The sequence below is a fragment of the Lontra canadensis genome, unplaced genomic scaffold (genome assembly GCF_010015895.1).
Source record: "Lontra canadensis isolate GAN:19392208 unplaced genomic scaffold, GSC_riverotter_1.0 scaffold51, whole genome shotgun sequence".
Taxonomy (NCBI): Eukaryota; Metazoa; Chordata; class Mammalia; order Carnivora; family Mustelidae; genus Lontra; species Lontra canadensis.
Window position 1 is genome coordinate 12,011,139 of NW_022631045.1, and position 24,708 is coordinate 12,035,846.

Here is a 24,708-nt window from a genome sequence, read left to right on the forward strand (position 1 = left end):
TGGAAATTAGGGCCTTAAGTAAGAAAACAGTGAGATATAAAAAATAAAAATTATAAAGCAGGGAGTATTCTAAGATCACATTCAAAAAAAAGAAAAAAAGAAGATATAGAAAAATAATGTGTAGTAAGTAAACTATAAATGAGCATTTACTATAAGTTTGATACTGTAGTGTTTTGTGTATATTATTTCCATTCCTTACAACTAACTAATTTTTACTGATGAGGTATCTGAGGCTCAAAAGCCACTTGGGTTTTGGTCATAGCAAACTCTCCATTTAAACCAACGTCTATTTGGCTCCAAAGTTTATGGGCTTTTATATGATAACACAATTTCCCATGACAATTCCATAAAGTCAAATCCAAACAACCAACAATTTTGTTTTTGCTTTGGGTGGTAGCTGTACAGTCCTGTATATATTTAATCATAATTTTTATATATATCCTATATTTCAAAGACACACAGACACACAGACACACACACACACAAAATATGAGCCTATGCCAAAGGCTGGAATGTAAAGTAAAAAAAAGATAAGGAGATCAAGGGAAGAAGGGAGTCCCTAAAAGTACAGGTAAAATAGACTGGTTTTTTTTTTATTTATTTTTTAAAAAGATTATTTATTTATTTATTTGACAGACAAAGATCACAGAGAGAGAGAGGAGGGAGCAGGCTCCCTGCCGAGCAGAGAGCCCGATGCAGGGCTCGATCCCCGGATCCTGGAATCATGACCTGAGCCGAAGGCAGAGGCTTTAACCCACTGAGCCACCTAGGTGCCCCTATTTTTTTTTTTTTAAAGGTTTTACTTATTTATTTGACAGAGATCACAAGTAGGCAGAGAGGCAGGCAGAGAGAGAGGGGGAAGCAGACTGCCTGCAGAGCAGAAAGCCCGATGTGGGGCTCGATCCCAGGACCCTGAGATCATGACCTGAGCCTAACGAAGGCAGAGGCTTAACCCACTAAGCCACCCAGGCGCCCCACAGACTGTTTTTTAAACAGCTGAAATAAAACGTATTTTTACTTAAATATTGTTACAGAAAATACACATGATTGCATAAAATAAGTGTTAAGCATTTTTGGAGGGATGGCTGTAGCACATAATGAAAGCAGAAGGAAGTATTTTTAAATAATAAAAATCCTTTGTGGCAACATTTATATTTCACTGTTTTATCTAGTCAACTGAAAACTCTTTTGACAACATTTAGCAAAATACAGCAAATTTTAGTCTAAACGATCTCAAAAAGCAAAAATCAGCATTTGTTTTAAAATATTTTGGGGGTGCCTGGGTGGCTCAGTGGATTAAGCCGCTGCCTTCGGCTCAGGATATGATCTCAGGGTCCTGGGATCGAGTCCCACATCGGGCTCTCTGCTCAGCAGGGAGCCTGTTTCCCTCTCTCTGCCTTCCTCTCTGCCTACTTGTGATCTCTCTCTCTGTCAAATAAATAAATAAAATCTTAAAAAAAAATAAAATAAAATATTTTGGGGTACATGGGACTCCTGGGTGGCTCAGTCAGTTAAGCCTCTGCCTTTGGCCTGGGTCATGATCCCAGGGTCCTGTGTTGGGCTCCCTGCTCAGCAGGGAGTCTGCATCCCACCCCCCCACAAACCTCTCCCTCTACCTGCCACTCCCCTTGCTTACTCTTTCTCACTTTAAAATAAATAAATGACATCTTTTTAAAAAAAATTAAATAAAATACTTTGGAGTTAAAACTTTGGTTCTTCTCCGTTAATTCAAATTGATGAGTCTTATGATACAGCACACTGGGATATCTCTTAAACATTAACAGAAATGGGGCCATGCCTCAAAAGATACAAAGTAGTGTTTTTCCCTTTCTATTCTGGAAAAGTATAATCTGATTTTTAATTTACCACAAATAAAAAGCATATTATTTAGACAAATAATCATGGTTGGAGTTCTATTAAAGACTTCGCAGAAGATCAGTGGATCAGCTGGAATATTCCCAGGGTAAGAGCCACTCAGTTCTGGAAACCATTCATGTTGACTCAGTCATGAGGTTAATCTATATATAGACTCATAAGCAAAGAGTGACTCAAACACTATTTGGGTTGTTTTAAAATATTATTCAAAACAAAATCAAAATAAATAAAGACTATAAATATTTGAAGTAAGTTAGAATAGGCAATAAACATTAAGCTAAAATTTTCCTAGAAAATACACACATACTTCAAAAACTAAAAAAAAAAACCAAAAAACAAAACTTCAGATCTTTTGAATACGATCATACAATTAGAAAGTTACATAAAAATATATGACAAATGAGGGGATATGGACATTGGGGAGGGTATGTGCTATGATGAGTGCTGTGAAATGTGTAAACCTGGCGATTCACAGACCTGTACCCCTGGGGATAAAAACACATTATACATTTATTAAAAAAAAAAAAAAAAGAATAAAATTTAAAAAAATGGAAAAAAAAAGATAAACATAACTTTTAAGATTGTAAAAAAAAATGACAAATGAAAAACATAATAAATGCAAAACCAAACTGAACCCATTAGTTAAATTATAATCCTAAATTTTCAGTTAACTAAAAATAAGTGAACAGAGACTCAAATCCATACTTACTTATCATCCCTTTCTAGACATTTGACTAGAATTGGTAAAATCCCAGATTTTATTAAGTCATCAATTGGTGGGTTTCTGTCACTGGATAATAGCTTTCTAGAAAAAGAAATATAAGAAATTAACTCTACAATTTTCAAACTATGAACAGAAAAAACAACGTATTACTTCTAGACCAACAGCTAAGACACCTACAATAACTCCCTGGACAAATTAGTATTTACCTTGCAGCCTGAACAGCACTTAACTGGACCACTGGGTTATCACTTGTGGCATTCTGTAACAGCAAATGTAAATTTAAGAAATTTTAAAAATATCAATTTTAAAATACTTCAAAGTGAGAATTATATTAAATTAATAACATACCTGCAATATAGCTTCTAGTGTTACATTTTGCTTAAAAGGAAAAAAAGACAGTTCAGGAAAGAATTTTTTTTAATAAAATTATATTTATTAAGTCTATTTACTATAGTTATGAGTTAATATACATTAATTATCATTGTAAAATTGGTCTTAGATTACAAATGAGGTTTTCTGCTCATAATAAAAATTATTATAAAAACACTTTATAACACCAAAGTAACTTACTGCTTTAAAATCAGCATCAACATCTGAATCTTCTAAACTTTCTTCTTGGGGAACATTTCTTTTTTTCAGTAAGTGTTCATCTCTTTTGTTCTGGATAAGGAGAACATGAATTAAATGTGCATACTACAAACCAGTAACAGGTTACCTTCTAGATCAGGTAACAAAATTAACTGGTGACAATACAGCTTTCTCACACACACACACACACACACACACACACACAATTAAACACCAGTAGTTCTGACCAACATCATGCTTCCCAGTCTTTTAATAAAGATTCAAATTTGGAGATGCATTATTACTATAAAAGTCTAGCAAATACATTAAATGGTATGATAGCTTTCACCTAATTACTAAAGCAAGAAGTCAGCTAGATGAGAAAGAGTTCAAAGCTCAAATGTTAAAGTTTGTATGCTTGTTGGGAATGGGGAAAATGGGAATTCATCAGCATAAATGCCACCTACTTGCCATCACCTCAGATAAAAACTCTTGCTATCTGGCTTTTAAAAACAAAAATTCTCTACTAGCAAATATATTTCTACATTTTATGGGGTTTCAACTGTTAGTAATGGCAGCAACATGTGCCATTTCACATATCACTTGGTAAATCAATCTTCTTTAAGTTTATAGTTTTTCTATGGAATTAAGTAAAAATAAATTAGATAAATGACTGAATGATTTCTAGGGTGCCTGGCTGGCTCAGTTGGCTCGTTAAGTGCCTGCTTCAGCTCAGGTCATGATCTCAAGGTCCTGGAATCCAGGCGAACCCCACTTAGGGCTCCCTGCTCAGCAGGGAGCCTGCTTCTCCCTCTCCCTCTGCCCCTCCCCACTGCTCATGCACACACCTGCTCGCCCTCTCTCTCAAATAAATAAAAATCTTAAAAAAAAAAAAAGACTGAATGATTTTCAAAATCCTTTTCAACTCAAAATTTCAGAGCTTATACTATCTAGTCTTCAATACAGTATTTATAGAAGTTTTTGATAACAGAAATTATCTGAAGAGGTATTAATATTTATGTTAAAATTCAGATCGAGTAGAAAGTTAAAACTGGAAATATATGCGTATCTGCAGTTTACTGGCTTATCTGTATACTATTTTTTGTCCTATGTAGAAGCAAACATGTTTAAACAAACTGAGGCCTATATATATATATATATATATATATGCTAATCATTAGATAATCTATCAACTTGCAGTTTTATCACAGCATACTTCTTTAGCAACTACTCAATCAGTTCTATATTATTTTAAATTAATGCATCTTCCAAATATTAAAATCCATGCATTGATATTTTATATTCTCAAGTAGCTCTCCACAAAATACTTATTAATTTATGGTGGAAAAACTTGGCAGACAGCTTCTTGAGGAACTGACAAAGGTTACTATCATGAGTAAAAAACAAATCCACATTATGAGCCTTCTGGTCTCATGTACTGAGAAAACAGTATCATGTATGTGGTATTCCTACCATAATAACAACAACCACCTGAGAAAAGTGAGACAAACCTAAATCTGCCAATCTACAAGAACTAGTCTGTACTCTTCAAAAATGTAGTCTTGAGAAATAAAGACAGAAGAACTGTCGGACTGAATGAGATTACGGAAACGTGACAAGCGCAATGTCTAACCCTAGATTGGATGTTGGATTTATAAAGGACATTAGGAACAACTAGCAAAATATGAGTTAGGTCCATGAATTAGATGGTAGATATTTATCTGTTAATTTGACAAATGGACTGTAGTTACATAGGAAAGTGTATATTTTTATGAAATATGAACTGACAAATTAAGGATAATGGGGCATTATGCCAACAACTTAACGGTTTTGTGTGTGTGTGTGTGTGCGTGTGTGTGTGTTTAAATCAGAGAGAAAGGAGCAAGAATAAGGCAAATACAGAAAAAAGCTAACAAACAAGGAAGCTGGGTACTGGGTAAAGAGTGCACAGTGGTTTTTGTACTAATGTAAATTTGAATTTCAAACTACAAGTTTGAAATTATTTCAAGACCTAAAAAAAAATCTATGCATTGTACTTTGTCATTCGTACAAGGGTTAATCTTAAAATTTATTATTTCCTAACATTTCTTGGAATTTATTTAAATGTTTCACTAAGGTTTTATCTCATTTTATTCCCTATTTTCCTTTAACCTTCTGAGTCTGAATAATTAAACTTCCAAAGGCCTTTTAGAAATTGTACTCTCTCCATTTCTCCAACTCCACCAGATATTTCAGGCACAATAACAATACATAATAGCATAAATATAACTAAAACCTCCTAAATACACAGATGCCCAATACAGGAATAGCATTTTATCATAATATATGATGCTTGCGGTCTTTCCCGCCCCCCCCACCTCGTAAGGAATCACATTTCTATTCCTAATTTGTTAAGATCTTTTTCTTTTTCTTTCTAGCCACAAACAGGTGCTTAATTTTATTAAACTGTACTTCTTTTGCATCTATTGATATGGACATGTAATTTTCTTCTTTCATCTGTAAATGTGGTAAATTAACTGACTTTAATGTTAAACTTAGAACCTTGCAATGTAAAAGTTAAATATTTACAAGACCTGGGATAAATCTTTCCTGCAAATTTTAAAAAGATATTCACTACTGGACTTAGTTTGCTAATACTTGATGTGTAATTTTTTTTCTTACCTATGTTAATAAGTGAAACTGGCTTGCAAGCACCTTTTCTCATGCTGTCTAGGTCTCATTCTTAAAGTCATGGCTTTGCTAGCCTCCCAAAATGGGTTGGGTATTGTTACCTCCTTACCTTATCTACAATCAGTTAATAAGACTGAAATTATCTGTTCTTTGAATGTTTGCTGGAGTTCTATCAGCAAGATTACCTTTTCTATCTTAGGTTGGAAGACGTTAAATGTTTCGCTACTGATATAATTTACTTTAAGATCTCTTCATGTTTTTCATTTCTTCTTGAGTTAAATGGGTAAATCTTTTTTTCCACTAGAAAACTGTTCATTTCAGCTAAGTTTTCAAATCTACTGGCAAAAAATTGTTTATATTCAAACTGTGGTAGATTGTTTGCAAAAATGGCCTCTGGACAGTTTGGTCCTGTACTAATTCTAGGTGTGGCTGTGTGGCTGGGTTTGGCAACGGGACATTAATCAAATGGACTTGAAAAGTGCTTACACATCTAAGAATGTCCTCTCTTGCTGCTCTTAAAATTCTAAAACCACCACGTGAACAACACTGTGCTAGCCAGCTGGAGGATGAGGCTACACAGAAGACAACCAAGGTCTCATCCAAAAGCCAGAAACTTGTGTGAGACCATCCTTGATCACCTAGTCACCAGCTAACCCACCAACTGACCAGAGATGAATAAAGGAGCCCAGCAGAGATCATTTGAATTGGCCCAGACCAGTAGAACCACTCTGCCAACCCACAGAATTACTAGCTGACTAAAATGTCAACTGTTTTAAGCTACTTGGTTTTGGAGTGGTTTCTTATGTAGCAAAAACTAAGTGATGTACTAATCTTTTAAAACTTATGTTATAGATGCATTAATATGCCTTTTAAATACTATCATTCTTTGTTCTGTATCTCTACTTGCTATAAATTTCTCTTGTGAAGTACATTTTTTACTGTATTCCACAGGTTCTGACATGTAATATTTTTCCTATTGTTCCTTTCTAGGTAATCCTAATGGCCACTAGGATTTCTGTGATGCTCAACGTATTCAGAAGTACTTTCTTTCTTTCTTTTTTTCACAATTATGACATTTTTGTAACTATCTTATTCCTGGACTTCTAATTTAATTGTATGGTGATCAGAAATAGTCTCTACAACACTGTGAAATTAACTGGTATTTGCTTTACACCAGAATTTCCTGAACCTTCTCAGTCCACAGTATAGGCCAAAAGAAATACCTAAGTTTTCTTATTCAAGTAGTCAGGTCCAAACAACTTAATAGTCATTGGCAGGGGGTCATGGGGCTGTGAAGGATGGGGGGCTGTGGGTACATAAATTGAAAGAAAAAATAAATCTCACTTCACTCTTAAATAAAATATGTGATTAAAAGGAATGCAGTGAGATCTAATATTTAAATTGTGAACTACCTCAATACCTAATAGTTCTGTGGTATCTGAAAGATGTCAAATGTTGCTATGTGTCTCTTAAAAATTTAGAATATCCCAAATGTCTCTCTGATTTCATTACGGAGCCCCATGGTACCTCAGCACACAGTTTGGAAATTATAGCTTTATACTATCACAAAACTATTTTTCATTGGGTTTTATATGTGTTTTTAAACAACACTTGCAAATTAAGTTATTTAACTTTTCTTTCCTCTATTAATTGGTGTGTTTATTAACGACAAGAAAATTTCCCACAATGATTATGTCTTTGACAAATTCTGCCTTCTAACTTTGTCAATTTTTGCTTTATATATATTTGGACATATGTTATTAAACATATACAAGTTTCTTTTTTTTTTCTTTTAAAGATTTTTTTTTAATTTATTTGACAGATCACAGTAGGCAGAGAGAGACAGGAGGAGGAGGCAGGCTACCTGCTGAGCAGAGAGCCCGATGCGGGACTCGATCCCAGGACCCTGAGATCATGACCTGAGCCGAAGGCAGAGGCTTTAACCACTGAGCCACCCAGGCGCCCAAGCATATACAAGTTTAGTTATTGTAGCTTCACAGTAAAATGTTTCTTTTATCAAAAATTAAGTGATAACTCCCAAATTTCAATTGATAGCATCCTAAAATAAGCCAAAAATATCTTAGGGCAGAAAATCATACTTTATTCTTTTTTTCTTTTTTTAAGATTTTATTTATTTGTCAGAGAGAGAGAGAGCCCATTAGCGAGCATAAGCTGGGTGGGGTGGGGTGGGCAGAGGAAGAAGCAGTCTCCCCGCTGAGCAAAGAGCCCAACGCAGGACTCAATCCCAGGACCCTGAGATCATGACCTGATCATAACTCACTGAGCCACCCAGACGTCCCATCAAACTTTATTCTTCACAAAACAAAAATTATGTATGAGCTAATACATAGTTTTAACTTGGGCAGGTTTCTGGTGATCTAATTAATCATTAACAGAAGCTTCATCGAAATCAGTAATTTAAACTGTCCCTTTACTTAACAACCTAGAGCTTTTTACTCTCCTGGACACTGTACTTCAAAAAATTCAGCATCTATAAAAGGTATCTCTTTCTTTTGTCAAGTGGGAGGAGAGCACAGAAAATATGGAAACTAACCTAGTTTCAACATCTACTTTATCTACACACATACACACACACACACGCACACAGACACACACACACACACACAGATTAGATCCATTTCAAAAGTTCCTTTAAAAATCTGTTATTAATCTATTACCCAACTATGTATTTAATCTCTTTTGACTTTCTGTTTTCTATTAGAGTTGACTCACACAGAATTAACACCTTGTAGGTTAAGAAGGTTAACTATGGGTAATTTCTAAGGCTCAATCTAATTTTTTTTGAGTTAACAAATTCTGTATATTGACCTCTATATAAAGTTCTTTTTCATTCCCAAATTTCTCTTTACCTTGAAAAAGTGGCTGAATATTCTATACCTAAATTTGTGGAATAAGTCAGCAATTACTTCTTAAACATGTTATAAAAAAATAGATATTTATCAGCCCCATTTTGAATGTGACATAAATTTGTTTTCATCAAGCAATATACTCATTGTGTTAAGTCTTATCTAGTTTTAGTTCCTGTAAAATTAAAACCTCTTATTTCACAGATGAGTATGGGGATACAGAGAACCAGCCTAAATTAAATTGTATATCTAGAAAATATCAGTTAAGGGGCACCTGGGTGACTCAGTGGGTTAAGTCTCTGCCTTCGGCTCAGGTCATGATCTCAGGGTCATGGGATCGAGCCCCGCATCGGGCTCTCTGCTCAGCAGGGAGCCTGCTTCCCCACCTCTCTCTGACTGCCTCTTTGCCTACTTGTGATCCCTCTCCCTCTGTGTCAAATAAATAAATAAAATCTTAAAAAAAATTTTTTTAAACCAAAACACTACTGATTCACCTATCATGTAAAAATATGACTACATAACAGAAATTATTTTTCCTGAAGTATCATTTAACTAATCTTATTAAATAGCTGCTTTCTTTTGGATTCTTCTTTACTAATTTAAGGTTTTATACATGATCATTTCAATAGACACAGAAAAAGCATTTGACAAAATACAACATCCATTTGTGATTAAAAACCCTGAACAAAGTAGGTTTAGAGGGAAAATACCTCAACATAATAAAGTCCATATATGAAAAACACACAGCTAACATCATCCTTAATAGGAAAAAAAATGGGAGTTTTTTCCCCAAGGTAAGGAACAAGACAGGGATGTCCACTCTTACTACTTATATTCAACATAGTACTGCAAGTCCCAGCCTCAGCAATCAGACAACAAAAAGAAATAAAAGGTAATACACCAGGGTGGCTCAGTACAATTAAGCATCTGATTCTTGATTTTGGCTCAGATCATGATCTCAGGGTTGTGAGATTAAACCCAGCTCCAGGTGTGGAGTCTGTTTAATATTCTCTCTCTCTTCCCTTACTCTTCTCCCACTCCCTCTCTTTAAAAAGGGCATCCAAATTGGTAAGGAATTAAAACTTTCACTCTTTACAGATGACATGATACCCTACACAGAAAACCCGACTCTACCAAAAAACTGCTAGAACTGTTAAACTCAGTAAAGTTACAGAATACAAAATCAGTATACAGAAATTTGTTACATCTCTACATACCAATAACGAAGCAGCAGAAAGACAAACTAAGAAAACAATATCATTTACAACTACACCCCAAATAAAAAGATACCCAGGAATAAATCTAATTAAAGAGGTAAAGAACTGTACTCTGAAAACTATAAAACACTGATGAAAGAAACTGAAAATGACACAAAGAAATGGAAACACATTCCATGCTCAAGGATTAGAAGAACAAATGCTGTGGAAATGTCTATACTACCCAAAGCAATCTACACATTTAATGCAATCCCTTTTAAAATATCAATAGCATTTTTCACACAACTAGAACAAACAATTCTAAAACTTGTATAGAACCACAAAAGACTCCAAGTAGTCAAAATAATCTTGAAAAAGCAAAGCAAAGCTGAAGGCATCAATATTCTAGACTTCAAGCTATATTATAAAGCTGTAGTAATTAAAACACTATGGTATGGGCACAGAAATAGACACACAGATCAATGGAACAGAATAGAAAACCTAGAAGTAAACTCACAACTAAATGGTCAATTAATCTTTGACAAAGCAGAAAAGAATATCCAGTGGGAAAAAGACAGTTTCTTCAACAAATGGCCCTTTGGAAAACTGGAAAGCAACATGCAAAAGAAACTGGATCACTTTCTTCACTATCACCATTCATAAAAATAAATTCAAAATGGGTTAGAGATTTAAATGTGAGACCTGAAACCATAAAAATCCTAGAAGAGAGCACAGGCAGTAAGCTCTGAACATTGGCTATAGCAACCTCTTCCTAGACACGCTTCCTGAGGCAAGGGAAACAAAAGCAAAAATAAATAAACTATTAGTACTACATCAAAATAAAAAGCTTTTGCACAGTGAAGAAAATGATCATCAAGACTAAAAGGCAATCTATGGAATGGGAGATGGTATTTGCATATGGCATATCTGATAAAGGGTATCTGAAGAAAATAATCTAACTAAAAAACGGCAGAAAACATGAACAGACATTCCTCTAAAAGAAGACATACAGATGGCCAAGAGACACATGAAAAGATGCCTATCATCACTGATCACCAGGGAAATGCAAATCAGAACTACAATGACATATCGCCTTACACCCGTCAGAATGGCTAAAATCAAAAACACAAGAAACAAGTGTTGGTGAGGATGTGAAAGAAAAGAAAAAAAAGGAACCCTGTTACTCTGTTGGTGGGAATGCAAACTAATGCACCCATTCTGGAAAACACTATGGAGGTTCCTCAAAAAGTTAAAAGTAGGGCGCCTGGGTGGCTCAGTGGATTAAGCCTCTGCCTTCGGCTTAGGTCATGATCTCGGGATCCTGGGATAGAGACCCACATCGGGCTCTCTGCTTGGCAGGGAGCCTGCTTCCTCCTCTCTCTCTCTCTGCCTACTTGTGATTTCTCTCTCTGTCAAATAAATAAATAAATAATCTTAAAAAAAAAAAGTTAAAAATAGAGCTACCCTATGATCTAGCAATCATACTACTGGGTATTTACTCGAAGAATACAAAAACACAATTCAAAGGGATTACCTGCATCATTATTTACAATAGCCAAGATATGGAAGCAGTCCAAGTGTCCATGAACTGATAAACAGATAAAGAAGATGTGGCTCAGTAGAGTTAAGTGTCTGACCCTTGATTTCAAGTTGGGTCATGATATCAGGGTCGTAAAATCGAGCCCCATGTCGGGCTCCACATTCAGTGTGGAGTTTGCTTGGGATTCTTTCTCTCCCTCTGTCCCTTTCCCCACTCATATACTCTCTTGCTTTCTCGCTCTCAAAATAAATAAATAAAATCTTTTAAAAAGAGAACCTGGGCTAGGGATTTTTGCATTATTTCTTATAACTGCATTCACATTTATAACTGTCTCAGTCAAAATTTCAATTAGTAAAACCTTGATCAATCAAAACTTCAATTAATGAAACCCTGAATTAGTTTTTTCTTAAGTTTTTATTTTAATTCCAGCTACTTAATATACAGCATTATATTACTTTCAGGTGTGCAATAAAGTGATTCAATACTTCCATAAAACACCCACTCATCACAATAAGTGTACTCCTTAATCTCCATCACCTATTTAACCCAATCCCCCAAATTCTCCCCTCTTGGTAACCATCAGTTTGTTCTCTATAATTAATAAGAGTCTGTTTCTTGATTTATCTCTCTCTCTCTTTTTTCCCTTTGCACACTTGTTTTATTACTTAAATTGCATATATGAGTGAAATCAAATGGTATTTGTCTTTCCCTTATTTTGTTTATTAACCTAATACTCCCTACCTCCATTCATGTCATTGCAAATGAGAAGATTTCAATCTTTCCTTTTTTTTTTTTAAGATTTTATTTATGTATTTGACAGAGATCACAAGTAGGCAGATAGAGAGAGAGGGGGAAGCAGGCTCCCTGTTGAGCAGAGAACCCAATATGGGAGTTGATTCCAGGACCCTGGGATCATGACCTGAGCCAAAAGCAGAGGCTTTAACTTACTGAGCCACCCAGGTGCCCCAGATCTCAATATTTCTTTCTTTCTTTTTTAAGATTTTATTTATTTATTTGACAGACAGAGATCACAAGTAGGCAGAGAGGCAGGCAGAGAGAGGAAGGGAAGCAGGCTCCCTGCCGAGCAGAGAGCCCTATGCAGGGCCTGATTTCAATCTTCTTTATGGCTGAATAATATTCCACTGTATATATAAATCACTCTTCAAAAAAAAAAGATTTTTTTTAAATTTATTGAAGACAGAGAGAGAGAGAGAGAGAGAGCGAGCAAGCATGCAAGTACACGTGAGCTTAATAGGGGGAAGGGGCAGAATCAGACTCCCTGCTGATCAGGGAGCCTGATTCAGGGTTCAATCCCAGGACCCTGGGATCATGACCTGACCCGAAGGCTGATGCTTAATGAACTGAGCCACCCTGGTACCCCTAGTCCAGATTCTCTTAATTAACATTTTGCCAAACCGTAGTATAATATTACAATGAAGACACTGACAATGATATAACCCACTGATCTTATTCAGATTTCCTGTCTTATTTACATTCACTGTATGAAAGTTTATGTCTATTAATCCTATACAATTTTATCACGTGCACAGGTTCATGTATCCACAATTATACTCAAAATACAAAACGGTTCCAAAAACCGAAGATGCCCTTCTGTTGCCCCTTTTTAAGCAAACAACCTCCCTGTTGTCCCCTCCCTGTCCCTGAATCTAACCCTTGCAACCACTAATCAGTCCTTCATTTCTTTTTCTTTTTTAATTTTTTTAAAAAATATTTTTATTTATTTATTTGACAGAGATCACAAGTAGGCAGAGAGGCAGGCAGAGAGAGAGGAAGAAGCAGGCTCCCTGCCGAGCAGAGAGCCTGATGCGGGGCTCAATCCCAGGACCCCGGGATCATGACCCAAGCCAAAGGCAGAGGCTTTAACCCACTGAGTCACCCAGGCACACCCAGTCCTTCATTTCTAAAATTTTATCATTTCAAAAATGTTACATAAATGGAATCACACAGTATATAATCTTTTTGTAATGGGCTTTCTTTTGCCCAGCATAATTCCCAAGAAATTCACATTCAGTTGTTGCTTCTATCAATAGTTGGTTCCTTTTTAGGGGCACCTGGGTGGCTCAGTGGGTTAAGCCTCTGCTTTCGGTTCCCGTCATGATCTCAGGGTCCTGGGATTGAGCCCTGAATCGGGTTCTCTGCTCAGCAGGGAGCCTGCTTCCTCCTCTCTCTCTCTCTCTCTCTGCCTACTTGTGATCTCTGTCAAATAAATAAATAAAATCTTTTTAAAAATATATAGTTGGTTCCTTTTAATTGCTCAGTGGTATTTCATGGCAAAGACCTACTAAAGTTTAACCATCTGGACTGTTTCTAGGTTTTAGCTATTCCAAAATAAAGTTGTTACGAACATTCAAGTACAGATTTTGTATGAACACCAGTTCTCATACCTCTGAGATAAATGAGTAGGAGTTTAATTGGTAGGATGTTTATTAGCAACATGTTTTCCAGAGTGACAGTACCATTCCACATTCCCATCAGCAACATATGAGTGATCCAATTTCTCTACATCCTCACTAGCATTTCATGTTACTATTTTTTATTTCAGCCACTCTAATAGATGCATAGTTGGCTTTAATCCGTATTTCTCTGATGGCTAATAATGTATTAATAATCATAACCACAATAAGTGCTATCTGTATACTTCATTCAATGAAACATCTCTTCTGATCCTTGCCCATTTTTAAAATTAGGGTTTTTTTTGTTTTTACTGTTAACCTTTAAGAGTTCATTATAGATACTAGCCCTATATTGGATGTGTGGTTTTCTTCTTTATCTCCAGCTTGTATTTTCATCCTTTCATATGAGCTTTCACAGAATAAATTTTATTTATTAAGGTCCAACTTTCTTTTTATGGATTATGCTTTTGTGGTCAACTGTATGAACCATTTGCCTGGCTCTGATCCTGAAAATTTTCCTCCATTTTTTTCCTAAACGTTTTATAGTTTTATCTTTTACATTTAAGTCTAGGATCCATTTTATGTATTTGTACAGGTGTGAGAATGAGGTTGAGGTTATTTATTTTTGCCTATGAATTTCCAATTGCTCTAGTATCATTTGCTAAAGAAGTTATTCTTCTGCCACTGAATTAGTTTTGCCAAAAGAAACTTGGATGTATCTGTGTGGGTTTATTTCTGGGTTCTATCTTCTGTTACATTGAGAAATGTGTCTATCCTTTAGCCAATATCATGTAGTCTTCATTGCTGTAGCTATCCCATAAGCTTAATATTGGCTGGAGCAATTGCTCCTGTTTTTATTCTCTGTCAGGACTGTTTTAGGTTTTCTAGAGCCTGTGCCTTTCCATAAACATTTTAAAAATAAGCTTGTCTGGGGGCACATGGGTAGATCAGATAGTTAAGTGTCTGACTCTTGATTTGGGCTCAGATCATGAGGTTAAGCCGCACTAGTATCCTCGTGAGAATTTTTGTATCCATGTTCATCAGGGATATTGGTCTATAATCCTTTTTGATGGGGTCTTTGTCTGGTTTTGGGATCAAGGTAATGCTGGCCTCATAAAAAGAGTTTAGAAGTTTTCCTTCCCTTCCCATGTTTTAAAAACAGCTTCAGAAGAGTAGGTATTAGTTCTTTTTTAAAGGTTCGGTAGAATTCCCCTGGGAAGCCATTTAGCCCTGGGCTCTTGCTTGCTGGGATATTTTTGATTAGTGCTTCAATTTCCTTGCTTGTTATGGGTCTGTTCAGGTTTTTTATTTCCTCCTGTTTCAGTTTTGGTAGTTTATACATCTCCAGGAATGCTTCCATTTCTTCCAGATTGCCTAATTTAGTGGCTTTGCTCATAATATTTTCCTGTAACTATTTCTTCAGTGTTGGTTGTGATCTCTTCTCTTTTATCCATCATTTTATTTATTTGGGTCCTTTCTCTTTTCTTTTTGGTAAATCTGGCCAGGGGTTTACTGATGTTACTAATTCTTTCAAAGAATCAGCTCCTACACTCGTTAATCTGTTCTACTGGGTTTTTTTTTGTTTTTTTATTTTTTGTTTTTGGTTTCTGTTTAATTGATTTCTGCTCTAATCTTTATTAGTTCTCTTCTGCTGGGTTCAGGCTTTATTTGCTGTTCCTTCTCCAGCTCCCTTAGTTGTAAGGTGAGACTGCGTATTTGAGAACTTTCTTGTTTCTCGAGAAAGGCTTATACTGCTATATACTTCCCTCTTAGGACTTTATTTTTCTGCATCCCATAGGTTTTGAACAGTTGTGTTTTCATGAATTTTTTTAATTGTTCTGTAATTTCCTGGTTGACCCATTCATTCCTTAGTAGGATCCTCTTTAGACTCCATGTATCCACGTATTTGAGTTCTTTCCAAATTTCCTCTTGTGACTGAATTACAGTTTCAAAGCATCATGGTCCTAAAATATGTACAGAATGATCTCAATCTTTTGATACCAGCTGAGACCTGATTTGTGACCCAGTATGTGATCTATTCTCGAGAACGTTCCATGTGCACTGAAAAGAATGTGTATTCTGTTGCTTTGGGATGGAATACTCTGAATATCTGTGAAGTTCATCTGGTCCAGTGTGACATTCAAAGCCTTGATTTCCTTGTTGATCTTCTGCTTAGATGATCTGTCCATCGCTGTGAGTGGGGTGCTAAACTCCCCTACTATTACTGTATTATTGTCAATGTGTTTCTTTGATTTTTATTATTAACTGGCTTACATAATTGGCTGTTCCTATGTTAGAGACATAAATATTTATAATGTTAGTTCTTCTTGTTGGATAGACCCTTTATGATACAGTATCCTTCTTCATCTCTTATTATAGTCTGGTTTAAAATCTAACCTGTCGGATATAAAGATTGCCACTGCCAGTTTTCCTTTGATATCTATTAGCATGATAAATGTTTTTCCATCCCCTCACTTTATATCTGGATTTGGGTCTAAAATGAGTCTCTTATAGACAGCATATCGATGGGTCTTGCTTTTTCATCCAATCTAAATCCCATGTCTTTTGAGTGGGCCATTTAGCCCATTTACAGAGTAACTACTGAAAGATAAGAATTTAGTGCCATTGTATTACCTGTAAAGTGACTGTTTCTGTAGATTGTCTCTGTTCCAGTCTGGTCTATGTTACTTTTGGGCTCTTTCTTTGTTTAAAGGACCCCCTTTAATATTTTCTGTAGGGCTGGTTTGGTGATCACAAATTCTTTTAGTTTGTTTGTCCTGGAAGATTTTTATCACTCCTTCTATTTTGAAAGACACACTAACTGGATAATGTATACTTGGCTGCGTATTTTTTTCATTTAGCACCCTGAATATATAATGCCAGTTCTTTCTGCCTGCCAGGTCTCTGTGGATAGGTCTGCTGCCAACCTAATGTTTCTATCCTTGTAGGTTACAGATCTCTTGTCTGAGCTACTTTCGGGATTTTCTCCTTGTTTCTGAAATTTGCAAGTTTCACTATTATATGTCAGGGTGTTGACCTATTTTTATTGATTTTGAGGGGGGGTTCTCTGTGGCTTCTGGACTCGGATGCTTGTTTCCTTCCCCAGATTAGGGAAGTTCTTCACTATAATTTGCTCCAATGTACCTTCTGCCCCCTCTCTCTTTCCTCTTCTTCTGGGATCCCAATTATTCTAATATTGTTCCCCTTGATGGTATCACTTATCTCTCAAATTCCCACCCCCCACCCCGTGATTTAGTAATTGTTTATCTTTTTCTCAGCTTCTTTATTCTCCATCATTTTGTCTTCTATATCAATAATTCTCTCTTCTGCTTCATTTATCCTAGCAGTTAGGCTTCCATTTTGGTTACATTTCATTAACAGTCTTTCTGATTTCAACTTGTTTAGATTTTAGTTTTTATTCTCCAGAAAGGGATTCTCTAGTGTTTTCCATGTTTTTTCAAGCCCAGCTAGTATCTTTGTAATTGTTATTCTGAACTCTAGTTCTGACATCTTACTTATGTCCATACTGATTAGGTCTCTGGCAGTCAGTACTGCCTCTTCTCTTTTTTGATGTGAATTTTTCCATCTTGTCATTCTGTCCCTCAGAGAAGAATAAATGATGAGAGGAAAAAAAATACTAAAATGGCAAAAATGACCCCAGAAAAAAGGATCCGTACTTAGAAAACTATAGAACACTCATGAAAGAAATTGAGAAAGATAAAATAAAATGGAAAAACACTCTATGCCCACAGATGAGAAGAATATTGTTAAAATGTCTATGCTACCTAGAGCAATCTACACATTCAAGCTATCCCTATCAAAATACCATCAACTTTTTTCACAGAGCTGGAACAAATAATCATAAAATTTGTATGGAACCAGAAAAGACCCCAAATAGTCAAAGGAATATTGAAAAAAAAAAAACCAAAAAACAAAAAACAAAACTGTGGTGTCATAATTCTGGACTTCAACCTCCATTACAAAGCTATAATCACCAAAACAGTATGGTACTGGCACAAAACAGAGAGGGACACCTGGGTGGCTCAGTCGGTTACGCCACTACCTTCAGCTCAGGTCATAATCCCAGGGTCCTGGGATTGAGTTCCGCATCAGTCTCCTTGCTCAGCAGGGAGCCTGCTTCTCTCTCTGCCTCTGCCTGCCACTCTGCCTGCTTGTGTGCTCTTTTTCTCTCTCTCTCTCTCTGACAAATAAATAAATAAATAAAATCTTTTTTTAAAAAGCAGGATGTATGATATCCTTGTCTTTTTAAAAACAAACAAACAAACAAACAAACAAAACAGAGGATCATAGGGGAAGAGAGGGGAAAAAAATAAAACAAGATGAAACCAGAGAGGGAGACAAACCATAAGAGACTCTTAATCATAAGAAAGAAACTGAGAGTTGCTGGAGGGTAAAGAGGTGGGGAGATGGGGTAACTGGATGATAGACATTAAGGAGGGCATGTGATGTAATGAGCACTGGGTGTTATATAAGACTGATGAATCACAGACCTGTACCTCTGAAACCAATAATACATTATATGTTAATTAACTGAATTTAAAGAAATTAAAATCAGTAAATAAAATCTTAAAAAAATAGTATTGTATTCATAATTTTGATTTCTGCATGTTCACTGTTAACATATATAAGCCATTGACTTTTATATGTTATTACTGTAATCTGTGACCTTGCTGAACTCACTTATTAATTCAAGGAGATTTTCTGTAGTAGATTCCTCAGATTTTTCTATATAGACTATCATGTCATCTAGAAACAGGGGCAGTTTTATTTTTTCCTTTTTAAACTAATGCCTTTTATTTACTTTTCTTGACTTATGGCACTGGCTAGAATTGCCAGAACTCTACTAAGTAAGAGCAATAAGGGTAGACATCCTTGCCTTGTGCTTAGATCTTAGGGGAAAGCATTCAGTTTTCACCATTAAGTATGATGTTAGCTGTAGGTTTTTTTGCAGATGTTCTTTATCAAGTTGAGCAAGTTCTATCTGTAATTTATTGAGAGTTTTATCAGGAATGAGTGCTGGATTTTGTTTCCGTATTAATCGATATGATCATATTAACTTTATTATCTTGTTGACATAAGACAATTCAGGCTATTTTTAAAAAGATATTTTACTGGGGCGCCTGGGCAGCTCAGTCGTTAAGCGTCTGCCTTCGGCTTAGGTCATGGTCCCAAGGTCCTGGGATTGAACCCCACGTCAGGCTCCTTGTTCAGTGGAAAGCCTGCTTCTCCCTCTCCCACTCCCCCTGCTTGTGTTCCCTCTCTCTGTCAAACAAATAAATAAAATCTTAAAAAAATATATTTTACTAAAAGTACAAACAATTAAAATAATTATACTGTATCTGATTAGTCAAGTAGGGCATTTTTGTGGTGTTTTTCATTATGTAAGAACTTAAGCAGCCCTACCCCCAGATCTAATGACAATAAAATCCTAATGAACTATCTGACTGATCAATCACCAAGAGAAGATTATATTAAGTTTAATATAATGTGCTAAAGTTAAAAATGCCAGTGATAAGTTTTAGACTGATTTTCAACTCATGAGGTATTATTCACTCAACAAACATTTACTTTGAGAGGCATTATAGGATAATGATTAAGAGTTCAGCTATCGTTTATCAGCTGTGTGATTTTAGAAAAGTTATTTAACTCTTATGTAACTCTGTTTACAATATGATATAAAACAGAAGTACAGACTTCTGTGTAAGTGCCAATGCGTTAGTACCCACTTAAATAGGAAAGTAAGATATCAAAGAGGTAAAAGAAGGCAAAAAAGTTTAAAAAAAAGAATGTGAGGCTAGTAAAAACAGTATATATTAATAATCAGATCTCACTCTCAATTTGACAGAGCACTATCAGTGGTATTCAAAGTATGATCCATGGACTGGCTAAAATTTCTCAATTTGTTACAGGTCTGCTACAAGATATAGAGCTTGTGCCAGAAATCAACTACGAACTAAACACATTGTTTAGTTCCATTATTTATGTATTTAGGCAGAAGGATTTTTTGGTAAAGGAAGAAGCTCCTTGTTTAATATTTTGAAACAAGCTCCCTAATTTGTCACAGATTAAGACTTTCAAATAGTACTGCTTTGTATCTATAGTATTTGTATTAAAAATTCAATAAATGATTTTTTAGAAGTTCAATAAATGATTTAAATATATAGAAAATTTTAAGATATCATAATCAATTTAATTCTTGAATATTGGCATTTCGCAAGTACCAACTATTGGACCAGAATTTGACTAGGCATTTAGGGATAGTCTGGGAGAGAGACTGCAGAGGGGTAGGGAAGTGTGATTATCACCCTCACTTTAAAATATTACCATCTAATGCAAATGGTAGAGCTCATCTATGAATCACGGGAAACTAGCTTTCTTGTATTTTTTCAAGAATCTCAATATCAGAAACAACAACGCTGTGATTTTCTCCTCAATGGAGCTATAGAAAAAGAAAGACTAGAAGTAGAGACAGACACTGGCTATAAAAAGGAATATTTTCCTGGAAGGCTCTCCACACCTCTGTAGAATCACCAAAATCAATTAAGCTTTGTCCGAAGTTTAGGATTTGTTTCAGGAATGGTTCACATTCTGCTGCTTAACCAGGGAATTCTGAAATGTGAAGTAAGGAATTTCTTGAGATTTCTTTAGTTAATTTCATTTTTGGTCCTTCTGTAAGGATTTCTAGGAGTTAATTCTGGTGACTGAAAAGGAAATAATGTTATCTACAGAGAAAAAGAAGAGATAAGAGGAGTCTAAGGTAACCAAAATGAATATTTAAAAAGATGCATTCTGACAAGCAAGAAATTTAATTATATAAATTAAGTCCAGAAGACAGCACAACTACAGAAGGAGGAACAAACAGCCAAATATAAATACAAATGAATAGCTTGTATTTATAAGCATATTAGAAGAGCTAAAAAGCTTAAAATAAGAGGAGGATTCTGAATAATACCAGGATTCTGAATAAAACACAAAGTTTTAGAGTTGTTTTCCAAGCATGACAATTTAAGGGGAAATAAAGGCTCACATCTGGGGATAGTTGGTATAATGTTAACAGATGTTTTATCCTACTGCCTCTATTGAGGAGAATGATCTTTACATGACAAATGAAAAACTAGTCATAAAAGGACACTTACTGTTCTATTTATATAAGGTTCAAACTATGCAAAATAATCTATAATATTAAAAAATCAAGATAATGCTTACCCCTGGGGGAAAGGATAACTGGGAAAGAGCCTTGGAATACAGGTAATGTTCTCTTTCTTGATCTAGGAGCTTATTACACAGATGTGTTCACTTTGTGAAAATTCATCAAGCTGTACACTTAGATGTATTGACTTTTTTCTATGTATGTTCTATGCTAATAAAAAGTTAAAAAGCAAAAAAAAAAAAAAAAGAAGCTAGGTCTGAAGTGTTAAGATTGGCAAGGAGCTCACCTCACTCTCTTTATTAAACTAAGGCTTAGTTTACTTCTCTGGTCCAAATGAAACAAGGATCTGAAAAAACTTGAAAGTATGATTGCCAAATCACCGTTATTAATCTGTAAGTATCTCTGAAGAATTTAAGTTGCAAGAACACTGGAATTAGCTAGCAGTTTTCAATTCTACTAAAGACTGGGGGGGGGGGGGCGCCTGGGTGGCTCAGTGGGTTAAGCCGCTGCCTTCGGCTCAGGTCATGATCTCAGGGTCCTGGGATCGAGTCCTGCATCGGGCTCCCTGCTCAGCAGGGAGTCTGCTTCCCTCTCTCTCTCTGCCTGCTTCTCTGTCTACTTGTGATCTCTCTCTGTCAAATAAATAAATAAAATCTTAAAAAATAAAAAAAAATAAAAAAAATAAAGACTGGGGGGTAGGGCACATAGGGAGTTAGGAAAACGAATTTCAGGAACTATATACAATACCAATGAGCTTAATATTGATGCTGAGTAAAAATTCATGACCCAAAGTGGGTATTTAATAAATACTTACTAAATAAATAAATGCACAAGTCTATTTATAGTTTTAGTAACTGGGAGTGTGTTACTCTCAGAATCGAGACCTTTCTTTTCTCCAAAATTGAAAAGTTTCAAGATGGTAATTTAATATAGAAATTTCAGGAGTGAATTAAGATCAAGGAAAGAAGCTAATCTAAGATGAACACAAAGATTTAGAAATAAATTTTAAAATCTATTTTTTTAATGTACATGTAATATAGAGAGTTATATATACTTTCTTGATTGGGAATTAAAATACTAGCTTCAAATAAAATGAGCTTGCATGAATACACAATCTCATGAAGGTTAATTCTAAAGTCCTCAAAAAAAAAAAAAAAAAAAAAAAAAAAACCCCAGAAGAAAATGTAATTTTTAACAGCAGTTTCATTTAACTGGTAAGATAAAAGGTTATTTTACTTCTATTTTTCTAAAGTATCTTTAACAAGTATGTGTAACTTTTACATGAAAAAGGTAGAGGAATCCTGTCTAGCACACAGCCCAAAGAAAGAGAGGATCTTGAGAAAAAAAGTAAAAACGAAACAGAAGAGTATCTAATTTCACCAGATGTGAGAATTTCAATGCAGGCACTAAAATACTTCACACAGAACACAGTACCTCAATAAATGAAAGCTGTTTTAAGTAAATACCATTTTAACTACTTAATGATACATTTTCATGCTGTGTGGTTTAGGGATGACCACTAATTTGCTATAAAATTTTCACTACTGAAGTTATACAGAATTTTAAAATCAGAAAAACCTCCTAATTACTTTCTGTTAAATGCAATCACCCTTACCTTTCGCAGTTCAACTGTCACTTCATTCCGGTGTCTTCTCATTGTCTAAAAGGAAAAATAAAGAATACATAAGTACTGAATATTGATACTGCTGGTAGATAAATTAAGGTCTAAGGCTTGACTTACTTCACTTAGCATAATCCCCCCCCCCCCGCAAGTTCTATCCATGTTGGTGCAAATTGTGGAGCACTGGGTGTTACACGCAAACAATGAATCATGGAACACTACATCAAAAACTAATGATGTACTGTATGATCACTAACATAACACAATAAAAAAAAATTAAGGTCTAAGGCATTTAATATATAGAATTTTCTGGAAGTAATTCATTGTTAAGGATTGAGGACTGGTCAGTTTTAGACTTTAAACGAACCATGGGAATTTAAAAAGCCAAAACTCCTGTCTATTTTACTGGATATCTGTTGATTAATCTTGTGGGAGAGTTTTTTAATTTGGGGGGAGTTGAAGGTGGGGCTCGGCTGCCTAGAATCCATTCCCCTTGTCTAACTGCACCCAGGTTTCTCTGGGGAATTATATACCTTCCGCTGTGGACTGCCTTGATCGAACTCCTATTAAAGTATCTCATTCTCTCCTAGTTTTGAACAGGGCATGAGACTGAAATCATGCTAGCAGAGCTTTTGCCCCCATGATTCTGAACCTTGAGCAAAGTGGAAAGGGGAAAAAAAAAAAAAAAAGAGGGGCAGCACATTAATTTCCAAAGGAAATATCTGGACAAGATAGTGAATAATACTTATAATCCTGGAGTTGCTCTAGTCCCAGTTCTCAGGTGTCCCTACTCATTTTATGAACTACTTATATTCTTCCAATAAATTATGGTTTTGCTTAAGTTGGCCACAGTTGGTTTTTGACGTGTGCAATTGATGAAATCTATCTCAAACGATTCATGTTTTTTAAAAAGTGAAGAACTTGGGGCACCTGGGTGGCTCAGTGGGTTAAGCCTCTACCTTCGGCTCAGGTCATGATCTCAGGGTCCTGGGATCAAGCCCCGCATTGGGCTCTCTGCTCAGCAGTAAGCCTGCTTCCCCCCCACCCCCACCTTCCTCTGCCTACTTGTCATCTCTGTCTGTTAAATAAATAAATAAAATCTTTAAAAAAAAAAAAGTAAAAGACTTAATTGTAATGGCCTTAAAACCACATGAAAAGGGATATAAATTTGGGATAGATATTTTGCATCAAAAGGCAAAGAATCCTAAGTTAACAGCCAGGCTCTATCAGGCCCGGTCTTACCAGAAATGACTGAAATGATCAGATAGCCTCTCTCCCCCTGATGTACTGATAGGATGGATTATCTTATTACACATACAAGTATGGTAAAATCCTTAAATTTATGGATTAAAGGCTACATAAAGATTACATGGTTGTGGTATATTATTATTTTAATATATTGCCAGATTCAGTATGGTACTATTTTATTTAATAATTCTTTTGTTATGGTATCTCTATCAAGTTTTTGTAAATGGCAATGATAAATTAATTCTTTTAGGAAAAAAAATCCCATGAAAATCAAATTACAAAGTCTGTTAAATATACTGAAATATTAACCTAGATTTAGCTTATGCTTAAATATATATATATTAAATGTAAACAAAACTGCCAAACAAAATTCAAATTACTGGCATTCATTTAATGTGAAGAAATGATGCACTGATAAAACTATTATCACTAGTAGGGTTCAATCTTGAATCTAATTCTATGTTTCTGTGTTTTGATTTTAATATGATGAATACACAGACTGCTTCGTGTATAAATTCATCATGCAGAATGGTAATAAACGTGGAGCAATTTTCAAATACCAATGTTATATTGATAACTCTAAACTGTCTTGATTTACTTGAAGATTAGAACTGCACTACAGATAAAATTTGCCTATATGAATATCTAATCAAACTGTTACTAGAACTGAGAAGGAAAAATATTTTCATTGCAATAACTACTACACTTAATTATTTATGAACTGTTAATAAGATGATAGGCACACAACAAAAAAAGATTTAGGCAACATATCTCTTACAAAATATGATCAAGTTAATGTTATACTGTAATTCACA

At 35.2% G+C, this 24,708-nt stretch overlaps 1 protein-coding gene across 1 annotated transcript in view; it reads right to left on the bottom strand.

The window, feature by feature from the left end:
• The window catches only part of KPNA3 (karyopherin subunit alpha 3), a 102,011-nt gene that overhangs the window by 29,877 nt on the left and 47,426 nt on the right, over window positions 1-24,708 (bottom strand). Inside the window, exons 2-6 of the mRNA XM_032874097.1 lie at window positions 22,640-22,684; window positions 3,170-3,259; window positions 2,948-2,977; window positions 2,806-2,858; window positions 2,585-2,680 (exon numbers count right to left, since the gene is read on the bottom strand). Of these exons, the coding sequence (XP_032729988.1) occupies window positions 2,585-2,680; window positions 2,806-2,858; window positions 2,948-2,977; window positions 3,170-3,259; window positions 22,640-22,684 (314 nt within the window). The remainder of the gene's footprint in view (window positions 1-2,584; window positions 2,681-2,805; window positions 2,859-2,947; window positions 2,978-3,169; window positions 3,260-22,639; window positions 22,685-24,708) is intronic.